The 16,240-nt window shown below is 42.0% G+C and overlaps 1 protein-coding gene across 1 annotated transcript in view; it reads right to left on the reverse strand.

Annotated features, from left to right (window-relative positions):
- Positions 1–16,240, reverse strand: part of LOC118376015 (sodium-dependent noradrenaline transporter-like) — a 111,629-nt gene that overhangs the window by 34,958 nt on the left and 60,431 nt on the right. Inside the window, exons 4-5 of the mRNA XM_052484976.1 lie at positions 8,641–8,779; positions 721–855 (exon numbers count right to left, since the gene is read on the reverse strand). Of these exons, the coding sequence (XP_052340936.1) occupies positions 721–855; positions 8,641–8,779 (274 nt within the window). The remainder of the gene's footprint in view (positions 1–720; positions 856–8,640; positions 8,780–16,240) is intronic.

Below are 16,240 nucleotides of genomic sequence, written 5' to 3' on the forward strand. Positions count from 1 at the left end.
ACTTTGTGTTGCTCTCAAAGATTTGTCCTCGTGGCCTGTGTGATCCAGAGGGGACAGCCTCTGACCCCGGCCCACTGCCCTTTGACTCACCCTTCCCCTTTCCCCCCATCTTTCCAACACTTTACTATCTCTTCAATCAAGCGAAGAAATATTTGTCCCCAAAGAGCCCATGGCATTACAATACGATACAGAGAAGAGCACTACATTTGACAGAATCTCTCCTGAGTACTGACTATCTACTGACTATTGGCTCTAAATAATCTCGTCTCTGATATGAGTCCTTGGCCATGTTTTCAAAAAGAGCTCCTTACCATTAATTTACTGCATTCTATATTGAATATGGCATATTATGCAAAATCACGACTTCCCAGATGTTTTAATCCAAACTTTTTCCCCTCCACTTTGTTTACAAAAACAGCTAACACATGTTTTGGTTTCTAAATTAGTGAATTACATGTATTTCCATATTGGACGTGACTATGAGAGCTCTAGCAGTAACACTGTCCTGCACTCTGAGGCTGTGTCTCTCAGTAAAAGGGTTTACAAATTCTTGTATCTTTTCCAAAATGTCCAGGTTTTAAGAAATCTTGTTCGTTGGATCCCGAATTTCTAGTGAATTCTCTCTTGATTCCAGGAAACTGTGAATTTTGTAAGTTATTGGAAATATTGCATCCCTAATTTCAGTAACACACTGTATTGTACTCTAAAGACCTGTCTGACCTTGGGGTCGTTGAGTTGTTTAAAGTCGATGTGGAGGTAGGCCCGTATGCCGTCCATAGCCCCTGGCAGAGTGATGCCTCTGATCAGCAGGACGAACAGCACCACATAGGGCATGGTGGCCGTGATGTACACCACCTGGACACAACACAACACAGAACATTAGATACATGACAACAGTAGTGTTCAATACACCACCTGGACACAACACAACACAACACAACACAGAACATTAGATACATGACAATAGTAGTGTTCAATACAGCACCTGAACACAACACAACAACACAGAACATTAGATACATGACAACAGTAGTGTTCAATACAGCACCTGGACACAACACAACAACACAGAACATTAGATACATGACAACAGTAGTGTTCAATACACCACCTGGACACAACACAACACAGAACATTAGATACATGACAACAGTAGTGTTCAATACACCACCTGGACACAACACAACACAACACAGAACATTAGATACATGACAACAGTAGTGTTCAATACACCACCTGGACACAACACAACACAACACAGAACATTAGATACATGACAACAGTAGTGTTCAATACAGCACCTGGACACAACACAACAACACAGAACATTAGATACATGACAACAGTAGTGTTCAATACACCACCTGGACACAACACAACAACACAGAACATTAGATACATGACAACAGTAGTGTTCAATACACCACCTGGACACAACACAACACAACACAGAACATTAGATACATGACAACAGTAGTGTTCAATACACCACCTGGACACAACACAACAACACAGAACATTAGATACATGACAACAGTAGTGTTCAATACACCACCTGGACACAACACAACACAACACAGAACATTAGATACATGACAACAGAACATTAGATACATGACAACAGTAGTGTTCAATACACCACCTGGACACAACACAACAAAACACAGAACATTAGATACATGACAACAGTAGTGTTCAATACACCACCTGGACACAACACAACACAACACAGAACATTAGATACATGACAACAGTAGTGTTCAATACACCACCTGGACACAACACAACACAACACAGAACATTAGATACATGACAACAGTAGTGTTCAATACACCACCTGGACACAACACAACAAAACACAGAACATTAGATACATGACAACAGTAGTGTTCAATACACCACCTGGACACAACACAACACAACACAGAACATTAGATACATGACAACAGTAGTGTTCAATACACCACCTGGACACAACACAACAAAACACAGAACATTAGATACATGACAACAGTAGTGTTCAATACACCACCTGGACACAACACAACACAGAACATTAGATACATGACAACAGTAGTGTTCAATACACCACCTGGACACAACACAACACAACACAGAACATTAGATACATGACAACAGTAGTGTTCAATACAGCACCTGGACACAACACAACAACACAGAACATTAGATACATGACAACAGTAGTGTTCAATACACCACCTGGACACAACACAACAAAACACAGAACATTAGATACATGACAACAGTAGTGTTCAATACACCACCTGGACACAACACAACAAAACACAGAACATTAGATACATGACAACAGTAGTGTTCAATACACCACCTGGACACAACACAACAACACAGAACATTAGATACATGACAACAGTAGTGTTCAATACACCACCTGGACACAACACAACACAACACAGAACATTAGATACATGACAACAGTAGTGTTCAATACACCACCTGAACACAACACAGAACATTAGATACATGACAACAGTAGTGTTCAATACACCACCTGGACACAACACAACAAAACACAGAACATTAGATACATGACAACAGTAGTGTTCAATACACCACCTGGACACAACACAACACAGAACATTAGATACATGACAACAGTAGTGTTCAATACACCACCTGGACACAACACAACAACACAGAACATTAGATACATGACAACAGTAGTGTTCAATACACCACCTGGACACAACACAACACAGAACATTAGATACATGACAACAGTAGTGTTCAATACACCACCTGAACACAACACAATAACACAGAACATTAGATACATGACAACAGTAGTGTTCAATACACCACCTGGACACAACACAACACAGAACATTAGATACATGACAACAGTAGTGTTCAATACACCACCTAGACACAACACAACACAACACAGAACATTAGATACATGACAACAGTAGTGTTCAATACACCACCTGGACACAACACAACAACACAGAACATTAGATACATGACAACAGTAGTGTTCAATACACCACCTGGACACAACAACACAGAACATTAGATACATGACAACAGTAGTGTTCAATACACCACCTGAACACAACACAACAACACAGAACATTAGATACATGACAACAGTAGTGTTCAATACACCACCTGGACACAACACAACACAACACAGAACATTAGATACATGACAACAGTAGTGTTCAATACAGCACCTGGACACAACACAACACAGAACATTAGATACATGACAACAGTAGTGTTCAATACACCACCTGGACACAACACAACACAACACAGAACATTAGATACATGACAACAGTAGTGTTCAATACACCACCTGGACACAACACAACAAAACACAGAACATTAGATACATGACAACAGTAGTGTTCAATACACCACCTGGACACAACACACAACACAGAACATTAGATACATGACAACAGTAGTGTTCAATACACCACAACACAACACAGAACATTAGATACATGACAACAGTAGTGTTCAATACACCACCTGGACACAACACAACAAAACACAGAACATTAGATACATGACAACAGTAGTGTTCAATACACCACCTGGACACAACACAACAAAACACAGAACATTAGATACATGACAACAGTAGTGTTCAATACACCACCTGGACACAACACAACAACACAGAACATTAGATACATGACAACAGTAGTGTTCAATACACCACCTGAACACAACACAACACAACACAGAACATTAGATACATGACAACAGTAGTGTTCAATACAGCACCTGGACACAACACAACACAGAACATTAGATACATGACAACAGTAGTGTTCAATACACCACCTGGACACAACACAACACAACACAACACAGAACATTAGATACATGACAACAGTAGTGTTCAATACACCACCTAGACACAACACAACACAGAACATTAGATACATGACAACAGTAGTGTTCAATACACCACCTGGACACAACACAACACAACAACACAGAACATTAGATACATGACAACAGTAGTGTTCAATACACCACCTGGACACAACAACACAGAACATTAGATACATGACAACAGTAGTGTTCAATACACCACCTGAACACAACACAACAACACAGAACATTAGATACATGACAACAGTAGTGTTCAATACACCACCTGGACACAACACAACACAACACAGAACATTAGATACATGACAACAGTAGTGTTCAATACAGCACCTGGAGACAACACAACACAGAACATTAGATACATGACAACAGTAGTGTTCAATACACCACCTGGACACAACACAACACAGAACATTAGATACATGACAACAGTAGTGTTCAATACAGCACCTGGACACAACACAACAAAACACAGAACATTAGATACATGACAACAGTAGTGTTCAATACACCACCTGGACACAACACAGCACAACACAACACAACACAACACAGAACATTAGATACATGACAACAGTAGTGTTCAATACACCACCTGGACACAACACAACAAAACACAGAACATTAGATACATGACAACAGTAGTGTTCAATACAGCACCTGGACACAACACAACACAACACAGAACATTAGATTCATGACAACAGTAGTGTTCAATACACCACCTGGACACAACACAACAACACAGAACATTAGATACATGACAACAGTAGTGTTCAATACACCACCTGAACACAACACAACACAACACAGAACATTAGATACATGACAACAGTAGTGTTCAATACACCACCTGGACACAACACAACACAACACAGAACATTAGATACATGACAACAGTAGTGTTCAATACACCACCTGAACACAACACAACACAACACAGAACATTAGATACATGACAACAGTAGTGTTCAATACAGCACCTGGACACAACACAACACAGAACATTAGATACATGACAACAGTAGTGTTCAATACACCACCTGGACACAACACAACACAACACAACACAGAACATTAGATACATGACAACAGTAGTGTTCAATACACCACCTGGACACAACACAACACAACACAGCACAGAACATTAGATACATGACAACAGTAGTGTTCAATACACCACCTGGACACAACACAACACAACACAGAACATTAGATACATGACAACAGTAGTGTTCAATACACCACCTGGACACAACACAACACAGAACATTAGATACATGACAACAGTAGTGTTCAATACACCACCTGGACACAACACAACAACACAGAACATTAGATACATGACAACAGTAGTGTTCAATACACCACCTAGACACAACACAACACAGAACATTAGATACATGACAACAGTAGTGTTCAATACACCACCTGAACACAACACAACACAGAACATTAGATACATGACAACAGTAGTGTTCAATACAGCACCTGGACACAACACAACACAGAACATTAGATACATGACAACAGTAGTGTTCAATACACCACCTGGACACAACACAACAAAACACAGAACATTAGATACATGACAACAGTAGTGTTCAATACACCACCTGAACACAACACAACAACACAGAACATTAGATACATGACAACAGTAGTGTTCAATACACCACCTGGACACAACACAACACAACAACACAGAACATTAGATACATGACAACAGTAGTGTTCAATACACCACCTGGACACAACACAACACAACACAGAACATTAGATACATGACAACAGTAGTGTTCAATACACCACCTGGACACAACACAACACAACAACACAGAACATTAGATACATGACAACAGTAGTGTTCAATACACCAACTGGACACAACACAACAACACAGAACATTAGATACATGACAACAGTAGTGTTCAATACACCAACTGGACACAACACAACAACACAGAACATTAGATACATGACAACAGTAGTGTTCAATACAGCACCTGGACACAACACAACACAACACAACACAACACAGAACATTAGATACATGACAACAGTAGTGTTCAATACAGCACCTGAACACAACACAACACAACACAACACAGAACATTAGATACATGACAACAGTAGTGTTCAATACAGCACCTGGACACAACACAACAAAACACAGTACATTAGATACATGACAACAGTAGTGTTCAATACACCACCTGAACACAACACAACACAACACAGAACATTAGATACATGACAACAGTAGTGTTCAATACAGCACCTGGACACAACACAACAAAACACAGTACATTAGATACATGACAACAGTAGTGTTCAATACACCACCTGGACACAACACAACACAACACAGAACATTAGATACATGACAACAGTAGTGTTCAATACACCACCTGGACACAACACAACACAACACAGAACATTAGATACATGACAACAGTAGTGTTCAATACACCACCTGAACACAACACAGAACATTAGATACATGACAACAGTAGTGTTCAATACACCACCTGGACACAACACAACACAACAACACAGAACATTAGATACATGACAACAGTAGTGTTCAATACACCACCTGAACACAACACAACAACACAACACAGAACATTAGATACATGACAACAGTAGTGTTCAATACACCACCTGGACACAACACAACACAGAACATTAGATACATGACAACAGTAGTGTTCAATACACCACCTGGACACAACACAACAACACAGAAGATTAGATACATGACAATAGTAGTGTTCAATACACCAACTGGACACAACACAACACAGAAGATTAGATACATGACTGCCTGCACCTGTCTTTTCCTACCATCACTGATTTTGCTGATAGCTACTTTACTGAGGGAAAATGTACAAGCTACGACTGTGATATGTGGTTGTCTCACCTAGCTATCTTAAGATGAAGGCACTAATTGTAAGCCGCTCTGGATAAGAGTGTCTACCTGCAACCAAAAACATTTCTTCAAAGGCTTATACTATGGGGACAGCCGAAGAACCCATTATGGTTCTAGATAGCACCTTTATTACTAAGAGTGTACAGTAGTGTTCAAAACACCACCTGGACAACATAACATTACAGATGACTCATTATTGCTGTGAGATCATGTCTTATGACATGCAGACATCATGTGAATTGTTGTATTCTCCCTGGTCTGTCAGCTTTGGTCAATGTATAGATGTTCTTTTTCTGATGTGTGTAGACTCACGCACCAAGCCGTACTAAACAGGGCTTAGATCTGTCAACTCAGAGACGGGTTATTGTCACACTCAGGTTCCTGTTTATAGATCTTATTTCTCAAGGTACTGTAGTGTAGTACAACCACAGGTCATTTTGTGTACAGTAGGAGTAAGTCCTATACTAGGGAAAGGGGATACCGAAATGTGTCTTCCGCATTTAACCCAACCCCTCTGAATCAGAGAGGTGCAGGGGGCTGCTTTAATCAACGTTGCCGGCGCCCAGGGAGCAGTTGTTGTTGGGGGTTAACTGCCTTGCTCAAGGGCAGAATGACAGATTTTTCCACCTTGTCGGCTCGGGATTCAAACCAGTGACCTTTCAGTTACTGGCCCAATGCTTTTAACCGCTCGCCTACCTGCCTACTACAGTAGGATTGTGTGTTGAATTACAGTAGACGTGTGTATTATATTACAGTAGCAGTGTGGTATTACAGTAGGAGTGTGTGTAATATTACAGTAGGAGTGTGTATTGTATTACAGTAGACGTGTGTATTATATTACAGTAGCAGTGTGGTATTACAGTAGGAATGTGTGTTATATTACAGTAGGAGTGTGTGTTATATTACAGTAGGTGTGTGTGTTGTATTACAGTAGGCGGGTGTGTTGTATTACAGTAGGAGTGTGTGTTGTACTACAGTAGGAGTGTGTGTTATATTACAGTAGGAGTGTGTGTTATATTACAGTAGGAGTGTGTGTTGTACTACAGTAGGCGGGTGTGTTGTATTACAGTAGGAGTGTGTGTTGTACTACAGTAGGAGTGTATGTTATATTACAGTAGGAGTGTGTGTTATATTACAGTAGGAGTGTGTGTTGTATTACAGTAGGTGTGTGTGTTATATTACAGTAGGAGTGTGTGTTATATTACAGTAGGAGTGTGTGTTGAATTACAGTTGGAGTGTGTGTTGTACTACAGTAAGAGTGTATGTTATATTACAGTAGGAGTGTGTGTTATATTACAGTAGGAGTGTGTGTTGTATTACAGTAGGTGTGTGTGTGTTATATTACAGTAGGAGTGTGTGTTATATTACAGTAGGCGGGTGTGTTGTATTACAGTAGGAGTGTGTGTTGTACTACAGTAGGAGTGTATGTTATATTACAGTAGGAGTGTGTGTTATATTACAGTAGGAGTGTGTGTTGTATTACAGTAGGTGTGTGTGTGTTATATTACAGTAATATATGCCATTTAGTAGGAGTGTGTGTTGTACTACAGTAGGCGTGTGTGTTGTATTACAGTAGGAGTGTGTGTTGTACTACAGTAGGAGTGTGTGTTATATTACAGTAGGAGTGTGTGTTGTACTACAGTAGGCGGGTGTGTTGTATTACAGTAGGAGTGTGTGTTGTACTACAGTAGGCGGGTGTGTTGTATTACAGTAGGAGTGTGTGTTGTACTACATTAAGAGTGTGTGTTGCACTACAGTAGGAGTGTGTGCTGTCCTAAGCGGTAGGGTACAGCACAGTGTGTCAACAGTACCTTGCCGGAGGACTTGACACCCTTCCAGAGACTGAAGTAGAGTAGAAAGACCACAGCCACCAGACAGAGGACCAGCTCCCAGCGAGGCATGCCCAGGTCCTGGATCCCCCTGCTCTCATGGAGGTGGAGTACGCCACGCCTGGAGAACACACACACACTAAGGCTGAGTCCCGATTCTACAAGCTTCTACCGTAGTGTCCTTTGCACAGTTTCACATGGCCAATGCTTACACCAACCCTATGCTTTTAAATCAATGACGGGGAGTCTGAAAGTGTGTACTTCTGGAAAAGGGTGTAGAATCTGGAAGCATCCACACACTTTACAAGACAGTGGTGTGGAGGATGACATGTGTAACACACACAGACCACACACACTCCAACAACACACCCAACTTAATTTAGAACCAGATTAATGACCAAACTGTCCACAGCATAGATACCTCATAAAACACAAAGAAAAAGATAGGAATATAGACATGCCTTATTAGGAAACATACAGTATGAGGCTATATTGCAGGCTGCCCACAGTATTCTCTTTTCCCTGGCCAGCCCACAGAGTGCTGTGTTTGTATGGTGGATCCACCCAGGCTATGACTCAGCTAGGACAGACTCAACACATGAACAGTCTCTGTCTGACCCTGAGAAGAGTGAGGGGAGTCACTCTTCTCAGACAGAATTATGAAAACACCCAGCAGTCAGTCATCTACACACCATTTACTCCAGTCTGAACTTAAACCACTTCAATCAGGTAGAAAGTGTGTAGAAATGATAATGAACTTAACTTTTTTTAATAATCTCAAAAACAATACTTCAATCACAGTATTTTCAATATGGAGCTATCAGCAGCAGTATTTTGGTTGATTTTGGGGTCTCGAGCCAGTGATATTATTAACATGAATTTGGGCAAAATGGAATTATTGACAATGAATGAGGTGGGAATGTTGTTCACTTGTCATATAATTGCCACATTTAATATCAATATAGCATTAAAAATAGTTTTCCAGATTGTATTTTGCCGATTCTTTTTCACCATGTGGATATTGGGTCACGACAGAGACAACCTGGTTCAATTTGGTTCCTGAGGCAAAACCAGTTGAGAACCACTGATTTAGAGGTGTTAAAACCCAGCCACAGCATCTATACATTCATCATTGAACCACAAGCTTATTGTTACTGCTCACTAAATCAAAGAACTTAAGAATGAGAAGCATAGTTCAAAGCTTTTATCTCAACATATTATGATCACCATTTGTTCTGTATCCATTCAATCATCTCGCTAACAGAATCCCGAGGGAAGAATGAAGGACTCAGGGTTTGGAGTACCTGAGAAAATATGTTCTACTCTTAACATGCACACACACACACTCTCTCACACCCCTTCAAAGACCTTGGCAGCTAGAGGTTTTAATAGCAGACTTTGTCAACCCTCTTGGGAGCCATTCCCCTCATAACACTCTGACGACTACTCTCAGTTGAAGGGGCGCTCAAAGGTTCAAGTGCTTTACCAGAACATATATAAAAGAGGGGAGACAAATGGTGTCTCATCCTTCCCTACATAAATATTGTTTCCTGCTATCCATCCTCTCATTCCCAGATCATCCTCGGTTCTTCCCAGGACAGACATACTGAGCCACACCTGTTCTGAGTCCCACCGGACTGACCAGACTGACAGCAGATCTGGATCAACTTCCAGCTCAGCGATATTAGGGAGCATCCCGTTCCTGCTCTGTATCTCAAGTGGCACCCTATTCCCTTTATAGTGCACTACTTTTGTCCAGGGACCATAGGGATTTGGTCAAAAGCTGTGCACTATATAAAGGAATAGATTGTCATTTAAAGACACTGCCTTGCTCAAAGGGAAGCAGGGGTCAGAGGTCTTAGTGTTTAAATGATCAACGGTATTGACCAATATTGACCTCTTGCGAGAACGGCCATGTGTTTTTCCCCCTCTTCTTCTAAACTGAGTAAGGAGGAAGGAGTAAACGTGAGTCATCACAAGTGGACAGTATTATGGGACATCTGATCTCATTCTAATCGCAGAGGGTGCCCTAAAACAATTTAAGTTTACATGGAGATGACAGATGGTTTGTTTCTGCTTTGAAAACACAGTGTTTAAAAACCAGGTAACTATAGCTCCCTGAGGAGCGGGTTGATGGCTGCTTGTTTCTTCATCTTCCAGTCTTTTTTTTTTTTATTTCACCTTTATTTAACCAGGTAGGCTAGTTGAGAACAAGTTCTCATTTGCAACTGCGACCTGGCCAAGATAAAGCATAGCAGTGTGAACAGACAACACAGAGTTACACATGGAGTAAACAATTTAGCAAGTCAATAACACAGTAGAAAAAAAATGGGCAGTCTATATACAATGTGTGCAAAAGGCATGAGGAGGTAGGCGAATAATACAATTTTGCAGATTAACACTGGTGATAAATGATCAGATGGGCATGTACAGGTAGAGATATTGGTGTGCAAAAGAGCAGAAAAGTAAATAAATAAAAACAGTATAAAAACAGTATGGGAATGAGGTAGGTGAAAAAGGGTGAGCTATTTACCAATAGACTATGTACAGCTGCAGCGATCGGTTAGCTGCTCGGATAGCTGATGTTTGAAGTTGGTGAGGAGATAAAAGTCTCCAACTTCAGCGATTTTTGCAATTCGTTCCAGTCACAGGCAGCAGAGTACTGGAACGAAAGGCGGCCAAATGAGGTGTTGGCTTTAGGGATGATCAGTGAGATACACCTGCTGGAGCGCGTGCTACGGATGGGTGTTGCCATCGTGACCAGTGAACTGAGATAAGGCGGAGCTTTACCTAGCATGGACTTGTAGATGACCTGGAGCCAGTGGGTCTGGCGACGAATATGTAGTGACAGGCCTGAGGCTCAGTGTTACAGCCCAGCCGAGGGCTCACCACCATTGGGGAGAGAGATGTGGGACTCCGTAGAGCCGACAACAAAGAGCCAGGCCAGAATTATGCTCACCACGAAGCTCATTTCCAAGACAACATTATCTTTAGGGTCTCCTCTGTCTCTCCAAGATCTGATGTTTTGTCTGCTGTCTCTTTCTGGAGCGCTCAAAGTTGTTGTCATGTGTTGCTGCCATGCTATGTTGTTGTCTTAGGTCTCTTCATGTAGTGTTGTGGTGTCTCTCTTGTCGTGATGTGTGTTTTGTCCTATATTTGTATTTGTAATCCCAGCCCTGTCCCCGCAGGAGGCCTTCTGCCTTTTGGTAGGCCGCCATTGTAAATAAGAATTTGTTTTTAACTGACTAGGTATCCCCTTTCCCTAATACTATGTTCACTTGCCTAGTTAAATAAAGGTTTAATCAAATACATCAAAATAACACCCATCCTATTCATCAGAGAAACAGCTGTCTTAGAGCTGCACATCAAAACAATCCATTCTTTAACTTCATTATCTGTTTGTGATTCCTCCTCTCTGTCTGTTTGACCGGTGGGCTAGCGAGGCGATCTCATCCGGAGGGCAGCCTCTCTCTGTGATTATGCTGATAAGTGTAGCTACGAAATTACATGTGGATCTGATGCCCCAGGATGGTTACACAACCCACCGCCTGGCAAGCCAGAAGAGGAAGACACATAAACAAGCCAACTGTCTGTCCAGACTAGACAAGGGGACTGTCAGATCAGACAGCCCAGTCCTAAATATGTCTAACCGACGTGATTTATATCCTGATGATAATACATTTAAAGCTGTTAGAACACATGTTCAAAATCATTTTCCACTTCACCAGGTGAAGAGAGAACAAGAGATAGAGGAGAGGGCAGGTGAGGGAAGAGGAGAGGAGAGGAGAGGAGAGGAGAGGAGAGGAGAGGAGAGGAGAGGAGAGGAGAGGGCTGTCTAAGAAGGACAGAACGAAACAAGAGACAGACACGTTGATATTTCTGACTAGTCATGTATAAGGCAGGGGTTCTAGGGTTGTTGTGGTGCATCCAGGCTGTACAGTCCATCTGATATCACACCATAAATGTTCTCAAACATCAATGCATGTTCTTTGGACCAGTTATTCTAGAGCCAAACTCTTATCTGCTTTCCCTGAAATGGTCAACACATCAGTGATCTGAAGCTATTTGGCCAAAGTATATCAATCCCTAAGGCGTCTTTTACAAATTCTGGGCAAAAATGTTCTTTAAGAAGCACATATACACAACAGAGACACACATTTAATATGGTCGTGATATGAACAATATGCCATAAAAAAAGAGAAGGAAAACAATGTCTTCCAGGAAAATGTCAAGCAATACTGTATGCTTTATCAAATATTATTGACTAGTATTAATCTCTTTGGGCCATTTTCCCAGACATGTATAGCATGTTCTCCAGAATGAGGTAAACGTCTCACTTGACTTTGAGTAGACACACCAAGCAGGATCACTACTTACTACAAATGCCCAGAACCATGCAAGTGGAACTGATGGAAAGTGAGATTGATTAAATAAAAGCTAATTATCTCTTATGTAATTGTTCAAGCAATTTCCTCAAAAAACTGTTTAATTGAGCACTTCATCAATCGAGTGACAGTGAAGTCAATCATCTAAAAATGCAAACAGGGCTATTTGACCCTATAGGAGAACTCTTTTTGGTTCCAGATAGAACCCTTCTTGGTTCCATGTAGAACCCTCTATAGAAAGGGTTCTACATGGAACCGAAAAGGGTTCTACCTGCAATTAAAAAGGGTTCTTCAAAGGGTTATCCTATGGGGACAGCCGAAGAAACCTTTAAGGTTCTAGATAGCACTTTTATTTCTAAGAGTGTATCAGGTTGCTGGATCAAATCCCCGAGCTGACAAGGTAAAACGCTGTCATTCTGCCCCTGAGCAAGGCAGTTAACCCACTGTTCCCCGGGCGCTGAAGAAGTGTATGTCGATAAAGGCAGCCCCCTGCACCTCTCTGATTCAGAGGGGTTGGGTTAAATGCGGAGGGCATATTTCAGTTGAAGGCATTTAGTTGTACAACTGACTAGGTATCCACCTATTCCTTTCCTTTCCCTTTCCATCAAGTCAAGCTATCCCTGACACTAAATCAAACACAGCTATTTTAGCATGTAACGGAGGTAAAGAATCTATAGAAAGCATCTGTTGTTGATGAAACGGTGTGATAATCTAATGTTTCAACGTTCACACAGGATGTGTATAGCATGTCTGCTGATTTAAATACAGAGCATTGTTGAACTGACCAAGCAAGGACCACTGGGATATTCCTACTAAGACCAACGTCCAGCCTGGGGATATATCGGACTAGATGTGCCAAGCTTCTAACACATACCTTTACCCTGGTCATACATCTACAAACATGACTGATTACTTATCTCAGTGTCTAGGTGATTGGCCAATAGCTAGGTTAATGTGCTATATGGAGACATATTTGTGCTGGATTTAAGATTGGCGCATTTGACCTTGAGAACTATGGGCATCTCTGGGGTAGACAGGTCATAACCTAACAAGTGTTCATGTTGACCTGTGCCCTGACCACTGACTTTTAGGGATTAGCCTCTACCATGCAGAGCGCCGAGTGAGCCACCCTGCCACGTGACTCACCTTTAACATTAATTGAACTGCCATGGTTTACAAACACATGTTAACATAATAAAACTAACTAGGTTATCTAACAAGAATAATACACACATAGCACTGTGTATCAAATACATGCTGTGTCAAAAGGAGTTTAAATCAATGGTCTATAAACAGTCTCCTCTGACCTTCCCAGAGAACATGATAATAAAATATTCCATTAAGGTTCAGCCAACCTCTGGTGGACTTGCAAAGGCTCTTGGATATATCCCACTGATATAGGGTGGGCTAGAGAGCCAGCAAGAGTCAGAGGGGGAGAAACATGTCTAAAGCAGGGAGACAGCTAGAGTCAGAGGGATAGAAACATGTCTAAAGCAGGGAGACAGCTAGAGTCAGAGGGGGAGAAACATGTCTAAAGAAGGGAGACACCTAGAGTCAGAGGGGGAGAAACATGTCTACAGAAGGGAGACAGCTAGAGTCAGAGGGGGAGAAACATGTCTACAGAAGGGAGACAGCTAGAGTCAGAGGGGATAGAAACATGTCTAAAGCAGGGAGACAGCTAGAGTCAGAGGGAGAGAAACATGTCTAAAGAAGGGAGACACCTAGAGTCAGAGGGGGAGAAACATGTCTACAGAAGGGAGACAGCTAGAGTCAGAGGGGGAGAAACATGTCTACAGAAGGGAGACAGCTAGAGTCAGAGGGATAGAAACATGTCTAAAGAAGGGAGACAGCAAGAGTCAGAGGGGAGAAACATGTCTAAAGAAGGGAGACAGCTAGAGTCAGAGGGGGAGAAACATGTCTAAAGAAGGGAGACAGCTAGAGTCAGAGCTAGATTCAGAGGGGGAGAAACATGTCTAAAGCAGGGAGACAGCTAGAGTCAGAGGGATAGAAACATGTCTAAAGAAGGGAGACAGCTAGAGTCAGAGGGGGAGAAACATGTCTAAAGAAGGGAGACAGCTAGAGTCAGAGGGGGAGAAACATGTCTAAAGCAGGGAGACAGCTAGAGTCAGAGGGGAGAAACATGTCTAAAGAAGGGAGACAGCTAGAGTCAGAGGGGAGAAACATGTCTAAAGAAGGGAGACAGCTAGAGTCAGAGGGGAGAAACATGTCTAAAGAAGGGAGACAGCTAGAGTCAGAGGGGGAGAAACATGTCTAAAGAAGGGAGACAGCTAGAGTCAGAGGGGGAGAAACATGTCTAAAGCAGGGAGACAGCTAGAGTCAGAGGGGGAGAAACATGTCTAAAGCAGGGAGACAGCTAGAGTCAGAGGGGGAGAAACATGTCTAAAGAAGGGAGACAGCTAGAGTCAGAGGGGGAGAAACATGTCTAAAGAAGGGAGACAGCTAGAGTCAGAGCTAGATTCAGAGGGGGAGAAACATGTCTAAAGCAGGGAGACAGCTAGAGTCAGAGGGATAGAAACATGTCTAAAGAAGGGAGACAGCTAGAGTCAGAGGGGGAGAAACATGTCTAAAGAAGGGAGACAGCTAGAGTCAGAGGGGGAGAAACATGTCTAAAGCAGGGAGACAGCTAGAGTCAGAGGGATAGAAACATGTCTAAAGAAGGGAGACAGCTAGAGTCAGAGGGGGAGAAACATGTCTAAAGAAGGGAGACAGCTAGAGTCAGAGCTAGATTCAGAGGGGGAGAAACATGTCTAAAGCAGGGAGACAGCTAGAGTCAGAGGGGGAGAAACATGTCTAAAGCAGGGAGACAGCTAGAGTCAGAGGGGAGAAACATGTCTGAAGCAGGGAGTCAGCTAGAGTCAGAGGGGGAGAAACATGTCTAAAGAAGGGAGACAGCTAGAGTCAGAGGGGAGAAACATGTCTGAAGCAGGGAGTCAGCTAGAGTCAGAGGGGGAGAAACATGTCTAAAGAAGGGAGACAGCTAGAGTCAGAGGGGGAGAAACATGTCTAAAGAAGGGAGACAGCTAGAGTCAGAGGGGGAGAAACATGTCTAAAGCAGGGAGACAGCTAGATTCAGAGGGGGAGAAACATGTCTAAAGCAGGGAGACAGCTAGAGTCAGAGGGGGAGAAACATGTCTAAAGAAGGGAGACAGCTAGAGTCAGAGGTGGAGAAACATGTC

Source organism: Oncorhynchus keta, chromosome 2 (genome assembly GCF_023373465.1).
Source record: "Oncorhynchus keta strain PuntledgeMale-10-30-2019 chromosome 2, Oket_V2, whole genome shotgun sequence".
In the NCBI taxonomy this organism is placed as follows: Eukaryota; Metazoa; Chordata; class Actinopteri; order Salmoniformes; family Salmonidae; genus Oncorhynchus; species Oncorhynchus keta.